Source organism: Hirundo rustica, chromosome Z (assembly GCF_015227805.2).
Source record: "Hirundo rustica isolate bHirRus1 chromosome Z, bHirRus1.pri.v3, whole genome shotgun sequence".
Taxonomy (NCBI): domain Eukaryota; kingdom Metazoa; phylum Chordata; class Aves; order Passeriformes; family Hirundinidae; genus Hirundo; species Hirundo rustica.
In genome coordinates, this window is record NC_053488.1 from 66,252,383 (window position 1) to 66,273,642 (window position 21,260).

Sequence of the window (21,260 nt, forward strand, 5' to 3'; positions counted from 1 at the left end):
GTGCTGCATGAATTTGTCAGATCATTCCAAATCCATTCATGAGAACATCAAGCAATTGCAGGAGAGTGTGAACAAACTTGGAGAGATAACTGGGTCATAGATGGATGGTGCATTCAATTTGTTTGACCTTTCACCATTGTGGAAGGGAATTTTAAAAATATTTGTATATATTTTAGTGGGGTTTGTAATTCTTCTCATGATCTTGCCATGTTTGCTTCGATGCATACGGCAGGACATGGACAGGGTTGCCAAAGAAGTGGTTTTGGTTCAAACAGGAGGGAGAGATGTTGGAGTCCAGGGCATTCCTTTGGCTGCCCTGGAGGGTCTGGGACCCTGGAACAGAGCCCAGTGGGACATTGGCTTTGATCCCAGTCCATGGGAAAGGCTTCCTGCACTGCAGGAAGGATTGCAGGCCACAAGAGTGTGAAAGATAGTAGTTCAGCTTATCACAGGGTGAAAAAACAGTAGGTTTGGGTTTTTAGTATGGAAGTGAATGGGAGCAAGATAGAGGATTTGGGGTGTTGTCTCCTGCTTCTTCTTTCTTCTTCCCTCACTCCATTTTCTGCAGTGACAGTGGCACAAAGTAGTTTCAAGAGATTGGGTCAAAATAGGGATGACCTTTTTAGTATAAGTGATAGGTATTGGCAAATAATGATAAATAAAGAATACGTAGCAATTAGTATAAAAGATCGCAACAGCCCAGTCTGGGAGGAGTCACCAGATGCCTGAGCAGCTGCACAGGTCTTAGTTGGGCAATGAGAAAATTGTAAGATAAGAAACAATAAACAAAGCGTGCAACCTTGAAAAATCAGAACCTGAAGACTCCGTCTCTTTCTTGCGTTTGGCTCAGGGCTTTACAGTAGGCAAAAACACTCTAAACCCACCTGAACTGAAGGATAAAAAACTGAGACCACTGCTCTTTGGGGCTTTAAGTTCAGCATCCTGAATTGTCGTTTCTGTCTCTCGGCAAATACTGCTCCATCTTCTTGGTAGTTCCTTATCCCCTTGTGGTGCTGTGCTCAGGAACTGCACTTGGAGGAAGGATGCTACAAGGCATCCAAAAGCCCTAAAACCCCTTTATAACCTGGGGTGTATCCATAGGGTAGCAGAGGAAGAGTCTTCATTTTTAAACCCACTACTTAATTACAAGTCTAAGCCGTATTCAAGAATGTTCCTCAGAGAGGCAAAATCCAAACTGAGGAAGTTAGGATGTACTAGGATTGAAACTTTGAGTCCCTTGGAATTCTTTTTTGGACAGCATTTTGTGCGTAGTGTATGTGTGTATTTCCTTTGGCGCACAAACCAGAATGGCAGCAGTTGCTGAAGCGCTGGTCAAAGCCCCTCGAAATGCTAACGTACTTTCTGCAGTTTCAATTTATTTTCACAGCAGCAAAATTGCTTTTGGCTTGCAAAACGTGTGTACGTGATAATAGCAGTGATAAACACAGCCTATCGGAGTAGTCTGTGGGTGCAGAGAGTGTTGTTAGCACTTTGTGGTAGATGGCCTAGAGTCCCTTTTTACCGAGGTGACAAGGCATCCAGGCCCAGGAGCACACGGAGAAAGAGGCTCTTGTAATGTCTGCTCCTAACGGCTTTCAACGTCATTGTAGGTGGCCGTAAAGCAACTTGATCTCCAGCAGCAGGGCTGCGAGGAAGTGTTGAAAGAAGTCACGGTCACGAGAAAATATAAGAACGCCAATATTGTCACCTACCTAGAGAGGTAAGTAGTTCTGAGGTTTTTCTGGGAATGTTTGTTTGCATAGTTGCAATGCCAAAGTTTAAAAGCTCTTTCCTCGCTGGCAGAGAGTTGATCTTTCTATTGACATCAATCCACTCCTGTACGAGGCATGGGAGAAGGTTGCATTTTGTGCCCATGAATGGCTCCTGGCATAAAGAGCTTGGAGACTGTTCTCAGAAACCTGTCCCTCTTACTAAGCCAGCGGCCTGTATGTTGACTCGCTGCATGTTCCTTTGCTGTTGTGGGGCATGGTTTTTTCCAAGTGTTGGAGCAGAAGTGCTGGGAAAGCATCACAGCGACGGTTTCCCTTGCGCTCTTCCAACTATTTTCCGTTGCCTTGTGTGCCAAAAGACTAGGCTAGGAGGCACATAATTTGCCCGGTTTGACATTGATTTTGCTGTTTGTGACTGTCCTTCATGCAAGGTTTTCCGAAGGGTGTGCGCAGTGCGGCGCACCCATCTGCCCCAGGTAAAAGCTCTGAAAACTGTGTCTCCTTGTTGCTGGAGTTAATGGTGCAATTTGTGTATGAAGATGATGAAGCAGCTGCTGGGATGTGTCTGCTTCCAGACTTACCTTTGCCCTCACAGCACTGCCTTTTTCCCCCGCTTGCCAGCTAAGCCGTCTCCTTTTTTGCGGATGTGCCTTCCCCATTTAGACGGCACAGGTTGCAAGTCCTGGATAGCGTAGGTGGAAGTGTGTCTTCATTTTATTCTGTCTCCATTTGCCAGTGACCTGGAAACAAAACTCGGCTGTAGGCTTTTCTTCCGAAGGGCAATTTAGCTGTGCACCTTCAGCTCCACGCTGTTGTTTCCCTCTTCCAGCTACCTTGTCAATGAGGCTGTCCTGCTGGTGTTGGAGTACATGGATGGAGGCTCTGTAGCTGAGGTGGTCAGCAAGAAAAGGATGCGTGTAGGACACATAGCAACAGTCTGTCGGGAGGTAAGGGATCCTGCTTGTGCTTGGGATGGCTCGGACAGGCTTGTCCTTTGAAAGTCCTGCTAAGTGAGTGATTCCATGTTCAGACCTTTCTTTCTGTGTTGCTCTTCTGCTTCACAGAAGAAAGAACATCTGCCCTGAACTGCCTGCCGGTATCCATGCCCTTACTGTAGTCTGTTTACTCTTGTCTACCGTTGTTGAATACTCTGTCTCTTTCTCATTTTTTATTTTCTGTTCTGCGCTTTGCCTCTCCAAGCCTTTGCCTGGAACCTTTCTGCATTGCCTTCTTTGCCTGGAAGTGCAAAGGTGCTGATGTCCGAGTTTTAAATCAACGGCAAAGCCAAAGAGAGACTCATGTCTCACAGGTCTCAGCTTCAAGGGATGGCATGGCAGCCACCATGGTGCTGGCTGCTGAAAACTGACAAATGAGCGTCTTCCAGGTGTGGTGTCGAGGCAGCCATAGAACCCTTGCCCTCCAGTCTCCCGCCCGACAGTGATCCCCTTGGTACCCAAGCCAGGGACTCTTCCTCTTCTGGAAAATGCCTGTACTTCCTCAGGGCGGGGAGAGCACATCCGCTGCAGCAGCGGTCATCCTGACTGGCTTTGCAGGGGACAGTCTCCTGCAATGAGTGCTGCTTCCCCCTCAGAAGCAAATGTGCCTTCCCTTGGATGGGTCCTGCTCTCCCAGGGCTACAGCAGCAAGCTCTTCCTCTTGCCAGCACTCACTGTTCCTGGGAGATCTGTGAATCTTTGTGAGCAGTTTCCTCTTGCGTGCGATGAAATCAGATCAGGCTAACTTCTGGCCTCCTGTTTCTTTTGTCTCCCACAGTGCCTGCAAGGCCTGGCTTTCCTTCATGCCAACCGGGTGATCCACAGAGACATCAAAGGCGACAACATCCTTCTGAGCCGGGCTGGCGCCGTCAAGCTGGGTGGGTGTTCTTGGTCAGGCGCAGTGCTCCGGGAAGGCAGGGTGGGGCTGCTTTTGGGTGGCTGCCAGGTGCCCAGCAGTGGTGCTGCTGAGAGTGCACGGAGCGCTCCTGCAAGCTCAGGGTGCAGCAGTAAGGTGCTGAGAGGTCTAGCGTGGAAACAGGTTTGTGTGTGTTCCTTCCAAAGGGAGAGAGTTACAGCGTAAACCTTCAGGAGAATGAGGAAAAAGCCATGGTGGGGAATCCTGGCGGGTTGGTTAAATGTGCAGCCCAGAGGAAAGAGAGCACAGCTGCATTTCCAGCTAGATTCAGTGCTGCATTCTGAGACTTAAGAGTAAGGAACCCTTTTCCTTGGTTTCCTACATGAAGCAGTGTTTGTTTTCTTCCTCAGCTGATTTTGGCCTCTGTGCTTGGCTCAGCCCTGAGCAGAGCAAACGGAGGTCGATGGTCGGGACCCTGCGGTGGATGGCATCCGAGGTTCTGAGAGGACAGCCCTATGGCCCCAAAGGGGACACCTGGTCCCTTGGCATCATGGGAATAGAGATGGCCAAAGGAGAGGCTCCTTACTTTCGGCAAACCAGTGCCTGGGTAAGGTGCCGATACGCTCAGATGCCGGTGTCCTTCTGCTCCGTTTCCGTTACACAAATTCCCATTCCCAGAGCTTTGGCGGGTTCCTCCAAGGCCCACTTCTAAACGTGTCCCTGGGGCTCACATAAGCTGTCAAGGCAAGACCTCTTGCAGGCTGGAATAGCCGGGGCTGTACTGGAGCCTTTTTTTCTTTTGGGAGAGCAGGCTCATCTCTAACCGTCCGCTAGGCAAGAAATTGCCGCTGCAGACTGGAGCTTAAAAGATGGGGTCTTGGTGAGCACTTAAGGACACGGAAGAATCGGGAAGGCTCTCATGTTTCCTTTTTCTTCAGGCGAAGTATCTGATAGGCACGCAAGGAGCACCGGATGTGCGCACGCTCGGGCTACGCTCTGGCTTGCGTGACTTTCTGCGCTGCTGCCTGCAGATGGATGTGGACAGGCGAGGCTCTGCCGAGGAACTTCTGCAGGTACAAGGCAAAGCGGCTGCAGGCCCAACAGCTCTTGCCTGTCAGGGTTTGCTCCTGGGCCAAACTCCAGGGTGTGAGATGGGCCCCCCTGTAGTAATGTGCGCTCTGGGTGCTGCTCAAATGACAACCAAGTAGGATCTGAGACTGGCTGAGGTTAGAAGGGGCCGGTGGAGGTCATCTAGTCCAAAACCCCTGCCACTGGCAAGGACATCTTCAAGTAGATCAGGCTGCTCAGAGCCCCATCCAAGCTGACCTTGAGTGTTGCCAGGAGTGGGGCACCTCCCAGGGCTCTGGGCAGCCTGTGCCCCTGTTTCAGCACTCCCCTGGTAAACAGTTTCTGCCTTAGAGCAAATCGGAATCGACTCTCTTTTGGCTTAAAACCATTCCCCTTTGTCCTCTTGCAACTGGCCCTGCTCATAGATGTGTCCCCACATCTAAGCCCCTTCAAGTATTGAAAGGTCTCCTTGAGGCCTGCCCTTCTCCAGGCTAAACAAGCCCAACTGTCACAGCCAGTCGTCAGGGGAGAGTTCCCACCTTCTGGTCATTTCTGAGGCTCTCTTTTGCTCTTGGGTGGTGTATTCACCTGGTTGACGTGGTAGCAAAGGAACGGTATTGGAGTATAAAGGAAAAGTGTTGCAGTACCAGGGACAGAGGCCTGCAGTGGGCCTTGAAGAGCACAGTGAAAGCAGCCCCTGCCAAGCGGTTCTCAATTGGTCTGTGGGAAGGCAGGGGCTGTGGGGAGCTGACTGTGGAGCCTCAGAGGGGACCCAGCTTGTCCCTCCTGCCCCACTCTTAGAGGTTTCTGCCAGCCAACCAGGGACAGCTGAGCAGCATTTGTGCCAGCCCCACGTGCTGCCTGGCCCGGTCAAGCAGATGAAGTAGATGAGAACCGCTGCGGCTTTGCTGCCAGCTTTTGCGGCAGACAGGGAGCTGGTGACCGCGCCACTTCCTTGGCTGTCCCTGCTGTGAAGGAAGATGCCAGCCAGCACAGGAGGGGAAGGGCATGCCAAGGTAGACACTGCCCTCCTGCGAGCCAGAGCTGAGTCCATCTGCGCTCTGCCGTTTGCCGTCAATGCTCCTGGCTTGCTGCTGGAAACATGCATGTCCAGCGGTCCTGAGAACAGCACGTGGGATCGATATTTTCCAGAGCTCTCGGCAGTCTCTTGAGGATTGGCTTATGCCCCATATCTCTTTTGGACACTCAAAGAGCCCTTGTCTGTAGAAAAGAGGAGCTTGAATAAGTCTGTTGAGTTTCCTGAAAGGAACAAACCCTTTGGACAGCAGGCAGCAATCCCACAGTGCTGTCACGACAAAAAGCCCAGCAAGTGACGACACCACGAGGAATAGACTAGTGCAGTTGTGGCCCATGTTTGCCTGCGATAGCAGCGTCCTGGGCATGAAGGCAGACGTGCTGATGGCGCCCTCAGTCCCACGTCTGTGTGTTTCTGGGACCCCGCTAGGAACTCAGTTTGGAAAAGAATGGTTCCTTTTTCCTTTGTCTCTTTTAATTTGGAGTCTTTTGTTTCTTTTGCCCTTTGAGCAGCATCGATTTCTCAAATTAGCAGAGCCTCTCCTCAGCCTCTTCTGACAGTGTGATTGCTGCCATCGCTGCAGCAAAGTAATGCAGGCAGCAGAGGGGATGGCAAGGACCACAAAGGAGCACTTTGAGAAAAGAGCCTCTGAGAACAGGCAGAAATCCTGAGGAGAGAGGGGCCGAGAAACAGGTAACCATCAGAGCAGGACAGGAAGGTGACCTCTCCTTTTCTCCCACCTGCTGATCCTCCTTCTAAATCACTGCCTAGGACTGCATGACTGGAGGGTGCAAAGTCACTACTGCTGTGCCCTTTTCAGGTGGGGGGTTTTGCAGGGCAGGAAGCTCCTGCTGTTGGCTGGGACTTCATCTGGAAGTGTCTTCCTGCCCTCCCCAGGAAAGCGAGCTGGAAGGGCAGTGTTTGGCGGCACAGCAGCTGCTAGGCTGGCCAAATTGATCACAACGGTTGGCTTCCTAGATTCCCTTTAGACCTCTGACTTGTCACCAGTCATTGAAGACAAAATCCTCCCAAGCGATTGATTGGCTAGGGGGCTGGTTTCATGCTGGTGTTGTTTTTATGACTGGTATTACTTCTGCTATTCCTTCTACAGATCGCATGGGCCCGCGCCTTGTAAATCTCCACTCTAGGTGCTTTTCAAATGAAAACAAAGGAAACCTGCAGTGAAGCAGTTGAGGAAGTGCAGGAGATGACCAGGAGCACTTCCGGATTACTTTCTCCAATACCAGCTCAGAGCGGGACTCAGAATAAAAACCCTAGAAACCCCCAAGCCTGTTGGGAGATTCCCTTCCTTGTCACCCAGGGGATACGGCTCTACGTTCACTTCTGAATTGTCCATTCTTTCTTAAAGATGGCAAGTCTCTCCTGTGGGCCTTCTGGTGTGGTTTGGAATTGGGAAGAATCTCCTTCCTTTACCAAGTCCAGCCTAGGCTGCTTTTGGATTACAGCCCAGTGGCCAGGTTTTGCCCAGCCATGGACATCTGTGTGGGGAAGAAAGTGCAATTTTCTTCCAATTGAAGAGCAGGGCAGCCAGAACGTCCTGCGGACATACCGGCTCGCAGCTGCTCCCGTAGAGGCTTTTGGTTCCCGCCCGGTCCAGCCGGCACGTCTCCTGGGAGAGTGCTCCCACTTCCTAGTGGCCATGGCTAATAGGCACAAGGCTCTGCAAGTGGAACCAAAGAAGGTGGGCACGTCTGCTGGCTGTGCAGGAGAGAGGAGAGCAAAGAGCCTGCGAGGTCCCTGGCCAAGGAGGCAAGGCACCCGCTGGACCCGCTCTTTGTCAACAGACAAACGGACCATCAGCCACAGACTTGTGGGTGACGGCACGCTTGGGGGCCTTCTGGGGCTCAGCAGTCATGAAAACTCTCTGTGCTTGACCGGGTTTGTCCCCCTTTCCGTGCCTTCTGTTGACCCTGTGCTCTGCAGTGTCTGCCCAGGGTTGTGTAGCCAGCCCGCTAAAGTGCAGGGGAGCCTCATTTGTCTGCCCTTGGAGGTGGCTACTCGCGGCAGCCTTTTCAATCTGGAAGCTCTGTCTGGAGAGGGAGCTTCCCTCTGTGCTTGGTCCAGGAGGCCAGGGCCTGTCATCTGCAGTCTCAGGTGCCACTGGGGCTGCCACAGGCCGGTGTGACCCTACTGCAAGGAAGCGGAGGCACTGGCAGGTGGTTGTTTCCAAAGTCACGTCCTTCAGGGGCAGTGTGCCACGTGTGTCCTTTGTCCAGCCCTGCCCTAGACTTAGGGATCAGATGCTGGCACTGCTGCTGCTGCTGCCGCTGCTGAAGGATTTGGTGGTTGGCTTCCATCCCAGCAGAACTGGTCTCTCACAAAGCCAAGTGCTGATGGTGCCCTGCAGATCTCTGGGCTGCACGGGTGTGAGGGAGCTGCAGGGAGAGGATTGTGTTGGCCAGGAAGCTGTGGAGGGCAATTGTTGTGGCTTGTGGCAAAAGGAAGAGACTGTGTAGTTGTGTCCCCTTCTTCTGAGGCCAAAACCAAAAGCAGCAAGTTGCTGTTGATCCATTTTGTAGTGATGCCAGCAGCTTTGCAAGCTGCCTTGGAGCCTTGAGTGGGGGTGAAGCTGCAAGTCCTTGCCTGTTGCCTTGCTGAGAGCAGAAAGGATGTGTTGAAATTGTGGCTGCTGTATTTTAAGTCAAATGTGCACCTGTGTGCCTGGCGAGCATCTGGGACACACAGAGCCAGGGGTGCCGGTCAGCAGCAGCTGAGTGTGAGGCAGCGTGTGCCCAGGTGGCCCAGAAGGCCAAGGGCCTGGTGGCCTGTGTCAGCAATAGTGGGGCAGCAGGAGCAGGGCAGTGAGCGTGCCCCTGGGCTGGGCAGTGCCGCGGCCACAGCTGGAGTGCTGTGTGCAGTTCTGGGCAGCAGGGAAGCAGCAAGTCATGGAGGAGCTGGAGCGTGTGCAGAGAAGGACCAGGCAGCTGGGGAAGGGTATGGAGGACAAGCCCAGAGAGGAGGTGCTGAGGGAGCTTCAGCCTGGAGAACGGGAGACTCATGGGGGACCTTGAGGCAGCCTTCCAGAAATCCCTGCATCCCCCCTGTGCTGAGCACAAGGGCTGTTTCCCTGCCAAACAGCCCGTGACTGCAGGCAAGTGCTTTAGACACTGCGCTAGGTGACACTTGCATCTTTTGGTTTCTTGGCTCTGTGGGTTGTTGCTTTGCGAGGTGGAGAAGCCGTGTTTATTTTCTCTTTTGCCGGCAAGCAAAGATGCTTCTGCACCTTTCCTGCCCTTTTCCAGCTCTGGATGAGATTCTGAGGGACTTTTCCTTTTCCATGGCTGCAGCAGCAAGAGCAAAGGCGTTGCTGGCTCTTTGCTGCTTTTCCACTTTGGTGCTTGAAAGAACTAAAAGCTCAGTTTCACTGAGAGAACATTGCTTCCTGATAGAAGCCAGGGAGGAATCCCGAATTCAGAGCCGTATGCAGAGCTTTTGCCTTGGCCCATTTGAATTTAGATGGAGAGACTTAGAAACCCATTGCTATCACAGTTTTGGATTTCTCCTTAGTAGAAGTGGTTGCAGACGTGAAAGGAAAGGAGGCTCTAAACGATAGGTAATGGCCTGTGCCTCAACCTTCTCTGTTTCCACAGAGCGCAGAACCAGCAGCAGTCTCTGTCCTGGCTTCCTCTGCTTCTGAAGAAGAGGCCAAAGAGGAAGAAATTGACATGGAGGACTACATGATTCCAGCTGTGGTCACTGCAGAGCTTGAGCAATCCATGAGAGTAAGTGCCAGTTGTGGAGGCTGCTGTCTTTAGTGCAAGGCAGAGGTGCAAGTTTCTGACCAGGCAGCACTTGCTGCTGGGGCCTGAGGATGCCAAGTGCTGCAGTCCTGCCAGGACCGAGTGATTCCCCGCCCAGAGAGACAGCTGGAAAATGGGCATGGATCTATCATGTGGAGGGAGCAAAGCTGTGGTGCCTCCATGTTAGCATCTGGCTGCTTGGCTCAGGGAAGCTCCATCTCTTGGCTTCTGCAGTGCAGTGGCCAAGGGCGCATGGGCCAGTTCTGGAGGTGCCGAGGCTTTGTTGGTGTGTTTTGGGTTTTTGGAAATCTGTGTTTAGCTTGTGGAAGCCTTCTACAGTTTTCTTGTGCAATTCTTGCCATCTGCTGGGTCGTTTGGCCCAGCTGTCTTTTGGCTTCTGAGAAGCTGCAAGGAGAGCATTGTGTTGTCCAGGAAGCTGTTGGGGAGCCATTGTTGTCGCGTGTGGCACGAGAAAGAAACTGTGTACGTAGATGTGACCCCTTCTTCTGAGGCAAAACCCAGAAGCAGCAGGCTTCTGTTGATCCACGTTGAAGTGAAGTCAGCAGCATTGTAAACTGCATTGGAGCCTCGGGTGGGGCTGCAGCTGCAAGTCGTTGCCTGTAGTCTTGTGGAGCTAAGAAGAGCAAGGAGGTGTTGAACTTCTGCATGCTGCATTTTAAGTCCAGTGTGTGTGTGTGGGGAGCTGCCTGGGAGAAAAGGAGCCAGGGGTGCCGGTCAGCAGCAGCTGAGCGTGAGGCAGCGTGTGCCCAGGTGGCCCAGAAGGCCAAGGGCCTGGAGGCCTGTGTCAGCAATAGTGGGGCAGCAGGAGCACGGCAGTGAGCGTGCCCCTGTGCTGGGCAGCGCCGCGGCCACAGCTGGAGTGCTGTGTGCAGTTCTGGGCAGAAGGGAAGCAGCAAGTCATGGAGGAGCTGGAGCGTGTGCAGACAAGGACCAGGGAGCTGGGGAAGGGTGTGGAAGACAAGCCCAGAGAGGAGGTGCTGAGGGAGCTTCAGCCTGGAGCATGAGTCTCATCACCGTCTTTCGTCTTCATCACTCCCTCCTCGCTTCCTGTTCTTTATATGATGAGTATGTGACCTTTTCCCTTTGTTTTGTTGGATTTTTCATTTGTCAAGTGTTGAAACCATTGGCTTTTTTTCTCTTTTTCCAACAACCAAATGAGCTTTTGCTAATGATACATTGCCCTTTTCCAGCACTGGATATTATTCGTTTAGAATTTTAGTTTGCCAGGTGGCAGATCTTCAAGGTGCTGTGTTCCTGCCTGAGTGTTTGCAATTTGAGGCAGGGCCTTCAGTTCAGGTGGGAGTATTCTTTTGCTGAGTCGTCCAGTCAGGCTTTCACATCACTTTCCGGTTAACAGGCCCCTTCCCCTTTGGCCGCCCAGTGGGTCAGTATGTGTTGTGTTTGGGAATTGAGCAGGAAATCAATGCCCTGGCATTCCAGCTGGTCCTCAGAGATCACAAGAGCTGGGAGGGCCAGGTCTTCATTTCTGACTACGGCCAGTTTTGCTCCATTGGTGTGGTCAAGTCCAAGAGAAGAACTTTCCTGAGCGCCGATGCCCAAAGAGGGCAGTTCCCAGTGCAGTGCTCTGGCTCTGATGGCATTCCATAAGGACCTAGACACTCCAGATTCTTTAAGAGTGTTGTTGAGTGAAACAAGAGGAGAGCAAGTTCATGATTGCTGCTGATCAGGGCACTGGCTACAAAGTGCTGATGTGTGTACCAACAAAATAGTATAGTAAGGGAGAGATTATAATATTGAGATCTAGCTGTCCATCTATCCACCCATCCAGCTATCTATCCATCTATCTATCTATGTAACATGTGCGTTATTGAATCTTCTCGGCTCTGGTCCAAAGCAGCTGGAGCCGCAAAGCTCACCTAAAGTCATCCCTTTCAGAAGAAGAGGAGAGACATGTTCCATCAACTGATTCTGAGCAGGCAGAGATGTTTGCCAGTGTAGACATGGGTGTTCTTCCTCCTGCAGCCTCTTCTGCCCTGAAGCCCGCAGCTAATTCTTTAAATATCTGCCTGTCCTAGCAAGGTGGAAGAATTCTGTGTTTTAGGTGGTGTTTTGTGGCTCTTGTCATACATGCATGACATGGATCATCGTTTCTGTCACTGGCGTGCCTAGGGGTGTGTAAGTTAATTTGTTGATGGGGCCTATTGAGGGTCTCTGTTACGGCTGGTCAGAATTCTCAGTGGACAAAAGCGGGAGAATAAACACCTTGGTCCTGAGGTGGCTGCAGAGGGTCTCTGACCTCCATCAGAGGATCTTTGTAGGCATCCTTGTCTCCTGAAGGAGCAGGATTTCTAACGAGAGTGTAGATGTGAGAAAGGCGGGAATGGCGGTGCAGGCCTGAAGAGAACATGAACTCCAGAAGTGTCCCTCACAAGGCGTGAGCTCACAGAGGAAGCCACCTGCAAAGCTGGGACGTAGCTGTGGGACAGGGCTTTCAGTACAGAAAGACAAACAGGACACAGTAGATGTGGAGGGAGGCCCTCACCAGACCCTTGAGAAACTCCGCACCTTCCCTGTCAGCTGCCTGAGAGGCTGTTGGAGCTTCATTCCCACACGGACCCTGATTGTCCTGCCAGTGTCACTCTGGAATCCTTGCCTCCCCATGGGCAGAGGATGACCCAGGAGAGGAGCAGCACCGTGCTTTGGGAATGTGTGAGCCCATCAGTCATTGAGTCTTGGCCCACAAATGTTGTGCGGGAAGTTGAAACGCATCTTCTGTCGCTTTGTCTGCAGGTCCTTCTAGAGATAGAGCATGAGCAGACTGTTTTATCAGAGATGCCATGCCAGACCCAGGGAGAGCTGTTCCCAGCCCAACATCAGGAAAAGCAGCTGGGGCAGCAGGTGGAAGAGCCACAGGAGAATGGCCAGGTAAGCCTGGCTCACCAGGTGACAGAGCATAGGGCAGGAAGAGGGGCATAAAAACGGAGCTCGTGGGACTGAGGAGGCCAGGAGTCCCACAGGCACTGAAAGCACAGAGCCTTGTACTCTCCAGAGACCAGCACCGGTAAAGGAGGGTTACAATGGAAGCAGAGGTGGGCAGCGAAGCAGAAAGAGGCGGCCGAATGAATGTGATACGGAGGCTGAAAGAGGAAGAAGCTGAGCCTGATGGCAGCTCCCAGTCACATGCTTTGCATTTGTGTGTACAGAACATGAAGGCAGAGCCACAAGCAGAGCTGCCCGAAGCTCAGAGTGACATCAAGGCAGTGAAGAGCAGGAACAAGGAAGACATGAGAAGCATCCAAGAAGAGATGACTCTCCATGAGCAGAGGGGCAATCAACAAAAGCAGGTGGGGGAAAGAGTGGCAGCCACTCCACTCATGAAACATCCGCTCGCTTGCTTTTTCAGAATATCAAGGAACAGCTGCGGGCAGAGCTGCAGGAAGTTGAGGCTAGGATCAATGCAAGGGAGAAGAGGCTGGAGGAAGAAATGAAAATCACCAGAGAGATACTTAACCCCCTCTCTCAGGCTCTACAAAAGCAAGTGAGTGAAAGAGCGATAGCCACCAGTCACCAAACCGGTGCTTTCTGCCCTTCTTGCCTTTCCACTGTGGAGCAGCTGCAGGGTGGGGTGATGCTTCTGAGTGCCATCCTGCTGGAGTGTCTATCACAGCCGCTCTGAAGGACATTTCCTGGTATCTTGAATCTCACCCGCTGCCCTGGACACTGGAACTAGTCCTTTGGCCTTTTGGCCAGCAGTCATCCAAATGAATTCCAGCTGGCCTCTTCCTGCTTTCCTTGTTTCTTGAGGTGTTTTTACGGTGGAACATGGTGAGCCGGATGGAGGATTGAAACAAGATCGACGCGAGGCACAGGAACTGTCCCACCCAGAAGTGCTGCAGGTTGAGCATGACCTGAAGGTGGTAGAGGAGAAAAGGACTCAGTGGGAGGTGGTAGAACATTTGAGAACAAGGAGCTGCAAGTGTGTCTGCAGGCCTTGGAGGGGGAAAAGATTCCTTGGGAGGAAGCGGAATGGTCATTGTGGTGGTCATCCTTCAGAAACTCCATGAAAATGGAACATGAATCTGGCCACAAACTCAAGTGAAAGCAGCCTTTGGCTTTCACCCATGAAGTTTGAGAAATGGACATTAGAAGAAAACCATTTAAGAGTCCTGCACGGGGCTGACAGCATCTTCCTAAGGGCTTGCATTTGCACAGGGATCTCAGGGTAATCTCTGCCAGCCACCTTTCTGACACAAACTCATTTCTTCTCCCAGATGTACAAAGGCTCTTTCACCAAAGCTGCTGCTGCAGCAGCAGTGTCATCTACAGGAGCCTTTGCTCCTCAGCCTGAGAAGAGGAGCCCAGGCAGTTGGTTCATCTCCAGCACTGACACAGCTGCTGCTCAGCAGCAGGAGATTGAGGATGGCTCCCTGGAGCTACTGAGTACGCCTTGTGTATTTCTTGTCTGAGGGACAGTGTATTGTGTGCACGTGTCAGCAGAGCTGTACCAAGTGTTCCTCCTCAGTTTGCTGTCATAGGGGCATTTAGTACTCCCCACAGGAACTTCTGCAGAAAATCAGTCTTTGCTGGCCATCTGTGTTTCAGAGCTGTCTGTCTGGTTGTTGTTGTTACCCAGCTGACTACCAAGGGTTCAGAGCCCCAGGCATTGGGGCTGCCTTTTGTATCTCCTGCAAGCTGGGACCTCGGCTCTAAAGGGAGCATCTTGCCTTTTGTTTCCGTCAGGGTGTATTGTGACGGCGGAAAATCCCATGACAAAATACATTGAGCTGGAAAATATCGGCAGCGGGTGAGTCCAGCCACTTCTACGTCTACAAAACCATGGGCCAGGTGTTTTTCTGGTGGAATATCTATCAAGTCTGAAGTCAGGCATGCTGCAAACATGTCCAGACATTGAGGATGGATTGTCCCATCTCTCAGTATTGGCTAGAATGCGTAAGTGTGGCCAGAAGGCATTGTCAGAGACATCTCCATGCTGCCTGCAGGTCTTGCCTGCAGCAAGGAACAGCACCTGGTAGAAGACCTCCTGGTCTCACAAGTGTGGGACACTTCTGTGTTAATTTCCTAAGCATTTTTGTCTATCTCTAAATCATCTGGCCACACTAAGAGAAGGAGAAGAATCTTGCTTGTCTGCAAGAGAAACCTCCCCCCTATCATAGCGGTGAGATACCAGTTCTCAGGAGCATTTCTTTCCAAGAGTTTGCTGAAGGAAAAATCCCACGGTCAAGATAAGAACTGCACAGTTTAGAAACTGAAAGCCAAGAAGAAAGAATAAGCCCTCTTTTTGAGCTGAGGCAGTAAACCCCAATGCTCCAGGGCCAGTGGCCATGCAGTTGAGAGAAAAATGCATCCTTCAGGCAGACTCCTCCTGCATCCTGCAGGATTTAGGCATTTATAGCAGAGATCTCCTCTCTGGGCTGGCTTTCACTCCAAGATCTAAACGGCTTCTCCTTTCTTTGTTGCTCTTCTGTTTCTAGGACCTTTGGAGAGGTTTGTCGAGCACTCGACACTGCCACAGGAGGAGAGGTAAATGTAACAAGCGCCACAGATTCTGCTGCTCTTGAGGGCTTTCCTCTCTGCTGTGAGCTGGAGCTTTGGGTAGAGCTGTGCTGAAAAGGCACAGGAAGCACAGACCAGTGTCAGCCTGCCAATTGCATTTGGGACAGTCTTTGTCCTTCTCAGCTGCCAGAAGGAAGGCAAGGAGGGCAGCGGTTCCCTTGGAGAAGGACGCGCTCACTTGCTCAATTGCTCAAACAAAGGAGGGGCCTTATAGATCGTGTGTGAGTCGCTCAGGAAGGAGGGGTGGTGGGGCTTCCTGAGTTGCTGAGTGACCGATTGTAAGAGCCCTCTAGTGAGCGTGACGACCCGGAGCGCGGCGAACAGGAGCGGGCAAACGGGGCCGTGGCACGTGGTCTTTGGAGCGTGTCCACGGCAGTTTGCGCTGCAGTTTGCGCAGGCAGGGCAAGCAGGCGGGGTTGCAAGTTCTCTTGCTGGCAAGGTGTGCTGTGTGTTGTTTGAGGTGCTTCTGCTGGCTGGTTGGTCTTGGGGTTTCTGTTAGCAATGGTTTCAACACGGTCGAAAACTGTGGTTGGTACAAGTGTATGTGGCCAAGTGGAGCCCTCCAAAAGGGATGCGTCTGTACAGAACCATTCCTGCCCGGAGTGTTTGAGCTTCTCGGCTGTTTTGGGGGTGTTGCGGAGGAGGCATGCCTGCGGTGTGAACAGGTGAACCGTCTCCTTTCACTGGTGGCCGAACTTAGGGAGGAAGTTGAAAGATTAAGAAGTATCAGGGAAAGTGAAAGGGAAATAGACTGGTGGAGTTCAGCCCTTCCATCCTTCAGGGAGGCCCATCAAGATTCAGAGGACTCATTTGCCTCCCACTCCCAGCCAATAGAAGGGCACCTGGTAGATGAAGGGGAGTGGAAGTTGGTCCCGGCTTGGGGAGGTAATAATGAAAACTCCTCCTGACCCCCATCCCCTAGCCAGGTGCCACTTCAGAATAGGTATGAGGCCCTGGATCTAGAGAGCCAGCCAGATGATTTAGAGGGAAATTATCTGCCCAGTGAGCCTCCCAGTTATGATTCGTCTGTAAGACGAATCTCCCCCTCTAACATCAAGAGGAAAAGAAGGGTAATCGTAGTAGGTGACTACCTTCTGAGAGGAACAGAAGGCCCCCCATATGTCACCCGGACCCATCCCACTGGGAAGTCTTCTGCCTCCCTGGGGCCTGGGTGCAAAATATCACTGAGAGACTTCCTGGGCAGAGTGAGCCCTCTGATGATTACCCACTGCTCATACTCCAGGCTGGCAGGGATGAGATGGAAAAGAGGAGCGTCAAGGCGCTTAAAAGAGACTTTTGGGCACTGGGTCAAGTGGCTGATAAGACAGGGGCCCAGGTAGTGGTCTGCTCAGTCCCTTTTGTGGCAGAGAAACGTGATGAAAGAAATAGGAGAACTCCCATCATTAACAAGTGGCTTAAGGGTTGGTGTCATCAACAAAATCTCGGATTCTTTGATCGTGGGGCAGCTTTTACGGCACCTGCTCTGTTGGAACCGGATGGGATACATCTCTCTGTTAAGGATTGAAGGTTCTTAGCTCATGAACTGGCAGACCTGGTTGAGAGGGCTTTAAAGTAGGTTTGAAGGGGAAGGGCATGCAGCTGGGCTGCCTGCAAGGTGGCCCAAAGGTGGTAAGCCTGAGTCAGGGGTGAAATCAGTAGCCCAGCTGAGGTGCCCGTATACCAATGCACGCAGCATGGGTAACAAACAGGAAGAGCTGGAGGCCATGGTGCAACAGCAAAGCTGTGATGTAGTTGCCATCACGGAAACGTGGTGGGATGAGTCACGTGGCTGGAGCACTGCACGTGATGGCTACAAGCTCTTCAGAAGAGACAGGAAAGGGCAAAGAGGTGGAGGGGTGGCCCTTTATATTAAGAGGGCTTTGGACACCATAGGTATTGAAACTAATGAAGATGGAGTTGAACGCCTGTGGGTCAGAATTAAGGGGAAAGCCAACAAGGCTGACGTCCTACTGGGAGTCTGTTATCGTCCACCCAGCCAGGAGGAAGAGGTGGACAACTTATTCTATAAGCAGCTGAGGAATGTTTCAGGATCGTCAGCCCGTGTTCTTGTAGGCGACTTCAACCTGCCAGATATCTGCTGGGAACTTAATACAGCAGAAAGGAGGCAGTCCAGGAAATTTTTAGAGTGCATGGAGGACAACTTTTTGTCTCAGCTGGTGGGTGAGCCCACCAGGGGAAGGACTGTCTTAGATCTGTTGTTTGCAAATAGAGATGGGCTGGTGGGGGATGTGGTGGTTGGAGGCCGATTGGGGCAGAATGATCATGAAACTATAGAGTTCCCAATATTTGGTGAAATCAGGAGGAACACCAATAAGACTCTTACACTGGATTTCCGGGCGGCAGACTTGGGCCTTTTTAGGAGACTTATTCAAAGCCTTCCTTGGGAAGCAGCCCTTAAACACAAAGGAGTTGAGGAAAGCTGGGCGTGCTTCAAAACAGAGATTTTGAAGGCACAGCCTGACCTCAGTACCTGGCAAGAGAATGGAACAGTTTATACTGAGTGTCATCACACAGAATTTACAGGATGGCCAGGGTGTCAGGCCCAGCCAGCACAAATTTAGGAGAGGTAGGCCATGTTCAAGCAACCCGGTCTCCTTTTATGACCAGGTGACCTGCCTGGTGGATGCAGGAAGGGCTGTGGATGTTGTCTGTTTGGACTTCAGCAAGGCTTTTGACACTGTCTCCTGCAGCACACTCCAGGATAAGCTGGCAGCCCGTGGCTCGGACAGGAGCTCTCTTTGCTGGGTTAGGAACTGGCTGGATGGCCGGGCCCAGAGAGTGGCGGTGAACGGTGCTGCATCCAGCTGGGGCCAGTCACCAGTGGTGTCCCTCAGGGGTCTGTGCTGGGGCCAGTTCTGTTCAATACCTTTATTGATGACATGGATGAGGGTATTGAATCTTTGGTTAGTAAATTTGCGGATGACACTAAGCTGGGAGCGTGTGTCGATCTCTTGGAAGGTAGGATGGCTCTGCAGAGAGATCTGCACCAGTTGGATGGGTGGGCAGAGTCCAACAAGTTGAAGTTTAGTAAGTCCAAGTGCTGAGTCCTGCACTTTGGCCTCAGCAACCCCCTGAAGCGTTATAGGCTGGGGAAGGTGTGGCTGGACAGTGCCCAGGAGGAAAGGGACCTGGGGGTATGGGTGCCAGTGGCAGAACATGAGCCAGCAGTGTGCCCAGGTGGCCAAGAGGGCCAATGGCATCCTGGCCTGGATCAGGAATGGGGTGGCCAGCCGGAGCAGGGAAGTCATTCTTCCCCTGTACTCGGCACCGGTCAGGCCTCACCTTTGAGTATTGTGTCCAGTTCTGGGCCCCTCAGTTTAGGAGGGACGTTGAGATGCTTGAGCGTGTCCAGAGGAGGGCAACGAGGCTGGTGAGGGGCTTGGAAAACAAGCCATATGAAGAACGACTGAGGGAGCTGGGGTTGTTTAGGCTGGAGAAAAGGAGACTCAGAGGTGACTTTATCACTCTCCACAATTTCCTGAAGGGTGGTTGCAGACAGCTGGGGGTTGGTCTCTTTCCCGAGGCAGCAGCTGACAGAACGAGAGGACAGAGTCTCCGGCTGTGTCAAGGGAAATATAGGTTGGATACTAGGAAAAAGTTTGTCATGGAAAGATTGCTAAGGTACTGGAACAGTCTGCCTGGGGAGGTGGTGGAGTCACCATCCCTAGAGGTGTTTAAAAAAAGACTGGATGTGGCACTCGATGCCATGATCTAGTTGAGGTGTTAGGGCGTGGGTTGGACTCGATGATCTTGACGCTCTCTTCCAACCTACACGTTCTGTGATTCTTTGATTCTGTGATCTCAGTGCTCTTTGGGGCTACGGCTTCAGAGTCCTGAATTCTCCCTTCTGGCTGCCAGCAAACGCATCTGAATGTTCCTGGTGGTCCCTCTGCCACCTGCAGTGCTGCACTTGGGAGCTGCACATCGAGAGAGATCTGCAAGGCATCCCTAGAAGCCCTAAGCCCTGCCCATAGCTCAGGATGTATCCATAGAGTACTAACGGGTGGATTACGTCTGAATCCCAAACAGCGCAGAAAGAGTGTCCTCCGAGGTTTGTGGGTGATAGCTGAGGCATCTTTGTTTACCAAGCGGACAAGACAAAACATCAGTGGCCATGTGTCCTGTATCCTGGAGAGGAGCAGAGAAATGGGCTGTTGGAATGTCAGCTCCTAACTACTCCTTTGTCTAATCACAAGGCACTTTGGCACAGCTCAGCTGTGTCCTTCCAAAATCACTCGCTCCACGTGCATTGTGGTCTCGTGCCACCACCATCTGCAGTTACTGCTTTTCTTTTCAATGTCATTTTAGGTGGCCGTGAGGAAAATAAATCTCCGAGGACTGAGGAAGAAGGAATTAAACTTCAATGAACTCATGGTCATGAGGATGAGTAGGAATCCCAACCTGGTCAACTGCCTGGACAGGTGAGTTGTTGTGCTTTTGTCCCATGAATGTTTGCTTACATGCTGCAAACACACAAGGTAAAAACCCACTTTGGTCAGTGGCAGAAAATAGAGGTGTTACTTATTGGTTAATTATTATTGCTCTGCTCACGTCCAATGGATGGGAAGAGAGTGCATCCTGTCTGCGTGAGTCTTCCGTGGCCACGTGTAGTTTGAAGACTGTCCAAAAACCTGGATCAGTCGTGTCTAAGTAAATCAATGGCCGGTGAGTTCACTGCCACCACGCTGTTTTGGGGCTTGATTTTTTTCAAGTCTCTTCTCAGGAGCGGATAAAGTGAACGAGGATTTCCCCTCGGATCGTGTCCCCTCTTTTCCGCGGCTGTGCATGCCAGGAAGACGAGGCGCTTATATCCAGAAGCATGCAACGTGACATGTCTTTTATCTGGGCTGTTACCAAACAGCATTTTACACTTGCTGGCCATCTAAACATCTCGTTTTTCACAGCCGTGCCTTTCTCCCTGAGACCGATGGCAAACAGTGCACAGCCAAGAGGGTGTGTCTATTCCTTTTACTCTGTCCTCGTCACAAGGGCACCCGGAAACAAGAATCGACCAAGAAACAAATGTAGCCATGCATGTTTATCTCCATGCCCTGGTTTCCTTCTTTCAGCTACCTTGTGGATAAGCAATTCTGGCTGGTTATGGAGTACATGGATGGAGGCACTCTGAGTGATGTCATCAGCAAGACCTACCTGTCTGACGATGAGATGGCAGCCATCAGTCGGGAGGTCAGAGATCCCATCTGTGCCTCTGAGGGCTTGGGCAGGATTGTCTGGGAAAATGGGGCTCAGAACTGGACAGGTTCCATGTACCAGGCTTTGTTTCTGCATAGCCGGCATGCTATAAGCAAATAAGAGCATCTCAGGTGAACTGCCTGCCAGGGCCCCTGCACTCACTGTACTCCTTTCCTGTCCTCTGATCTCCTGCTGTTGCATTCTCACTCTCTCTTGTATTTGCTGTTCTCCACCTTGCCTCTTTTAATGTTTACCTCAAGCCTGTCTGCACTGCATTCCTTGCCTGTAAAAGCAAAGGTGGTGGAGGCAGGATTTGAAACGAACAGCAAAGGAAAAAGAGAGACTCATTTCTCACCGCCCTGAGCTGAAAAGGATAGTGTTGCAGCTAAAATGCTCGTTGCTTCTGGAAGGTGACTGATGTGATACTTCCAAGTCTCTGCTGAGGCCAGCAAGAAAACCTTTGTCATGCAGCCTCCCACACAAAAGTGACCCACTTGACTACAAAGGGAGGGACATTTTCTTTCGAGGACCTTGCTTGTCCTCTGCATGAAGCGAGCACATCCACTGCGGCTGGTTTGCAAGGGACAGTCTGCAGCAGCGGTTGCTGTTGCTCTTTCCGTAGAGAGGTGCTGCTCTGCTACTGTTGGAGCAGCAAGCTGGTCCTCTCAACGGCACTGTGTTCTGCCATTCTTCCCCATTTCCCTGGAGAGGGAATTTTTAGAGCTGTTTCCTTTCTTGTGTGATCAAAGCACACGACTAAGTTTTGCCCTCCTCTTTCTCTTTTCTCACTCAGTGCCTGCAAGGACTGGATTTTCTTCACTCAGACCATGTGATCCACCGAGATGTGAAGAGCCGCAACATCCTTCTCAGAACTGACGGCTCTGTCAAGCTGGGTCAGTATATCCTTGGTCAGGTGCAGCATTCCGAGCACCTAGGGTGTGGAGGTGCTTTTGAGTGATGGCCAGCTCCCCAAAAATAGTGCTGGTGGGAGTGCCGGCGTGCCTGCTGCAAGCTGACGGCACAGTTGCAATGTGCACAGAAGTG

General features: G+C 51.7%; 2 protein-coding genes across 2 annotated transcripts; both read left to right on the top strand.

Annotated features, from left to right (window-relative positions):
- The first annotated feature begins 1,307 nt into the window (after positions 1 to 1,307).
- LOC120765818 (serine/threonine-protein kinase PAK 3-like) lies at positions 1,308 to 4,293 on the top strand. Its single transcript, XM_040091010.1, has 5 exons — positions 1,308 to 1,355; positions 1,611 to 1,720; positions 2,560 to 2,677; positions 3,504 to 3,603; positions 3,992 to 4,293. Exons 1-5 carry the CDS (start codon positions 1,308 to 1,310, stop codon positions 4,291 to 4,293), a joined length of 678 nt encoding a protein of 225 aa, XP_039946944.1.
- A 3,052-nt stretch (positions 4,294 to 7,345) lies between these two features.
- LOC120765819 (serine/threonine-protein kinase PAK 3-like) lies at positions 7,346 to 21,151 on the top strand. Its single transcript, XM_040091011.1, has 6 exons — positions 7,346 to 7,387; positions 9,297 to 9,428; positions 19,332 to 19,444; positions 20,093 to 20,210; positions 21,010 to 21,104; positions 21,136 to 21,151. The coding sequence occupies exons 1-6, from the start codon at positions 7,346 to 7,348 to the stop codon at positions 21,149 to 21,151; spliced, it is 516 nt and encodes a 171-aa protein (XP_039946945.1).
- Positions 21,152 to 21,260: the final 109 nt, after the last annotated feature.

Coding starts and splice junctions, on each gene's coding strand:
- LOC120765818 (XM_040091010.1), top strand. CDS start 1,308: ATGGCAGCAGTTGCTGAAGCGCTGGTCAAAGCCCCTCGAAATGCTAAC. Junction 1,721..2,559: donor ATTGTCACCTACCTAGAGAG/GTAAGTAGTTCT, acceptor TCCCTCTTCCAG/CTACCTTGTCAATGAGGCTG. Junction 3,604..3,991: donor GGCTGGCGCCGTCAAGCTGG/GTGGGTGTTCTT, acceptor TTTCTTCCTCAG/CTGATTTTGGCCTCTGTGCT.
- LOC120765819 (XM_040091011.1), top strand. CDS start 7,346: ATGGCTAATAGGCACAAGGCTCTGCAAGTGGAACCAAAGAAG. Junction 9,429..19,331: donor AGCTTGAGCAATCCATGAGA/GTAAGTGCCAGT, acceptor ATGTCATTTTAG/GTGGCCGTGAGGAAAATAAA. Junction 20,211..21,009: donor TGGCAGCCATCAGTCGGGAG/GTCAGAGATCCC, acceptor TTTCTCACTCAG/TGCCTGCAAGGACTGGATTT.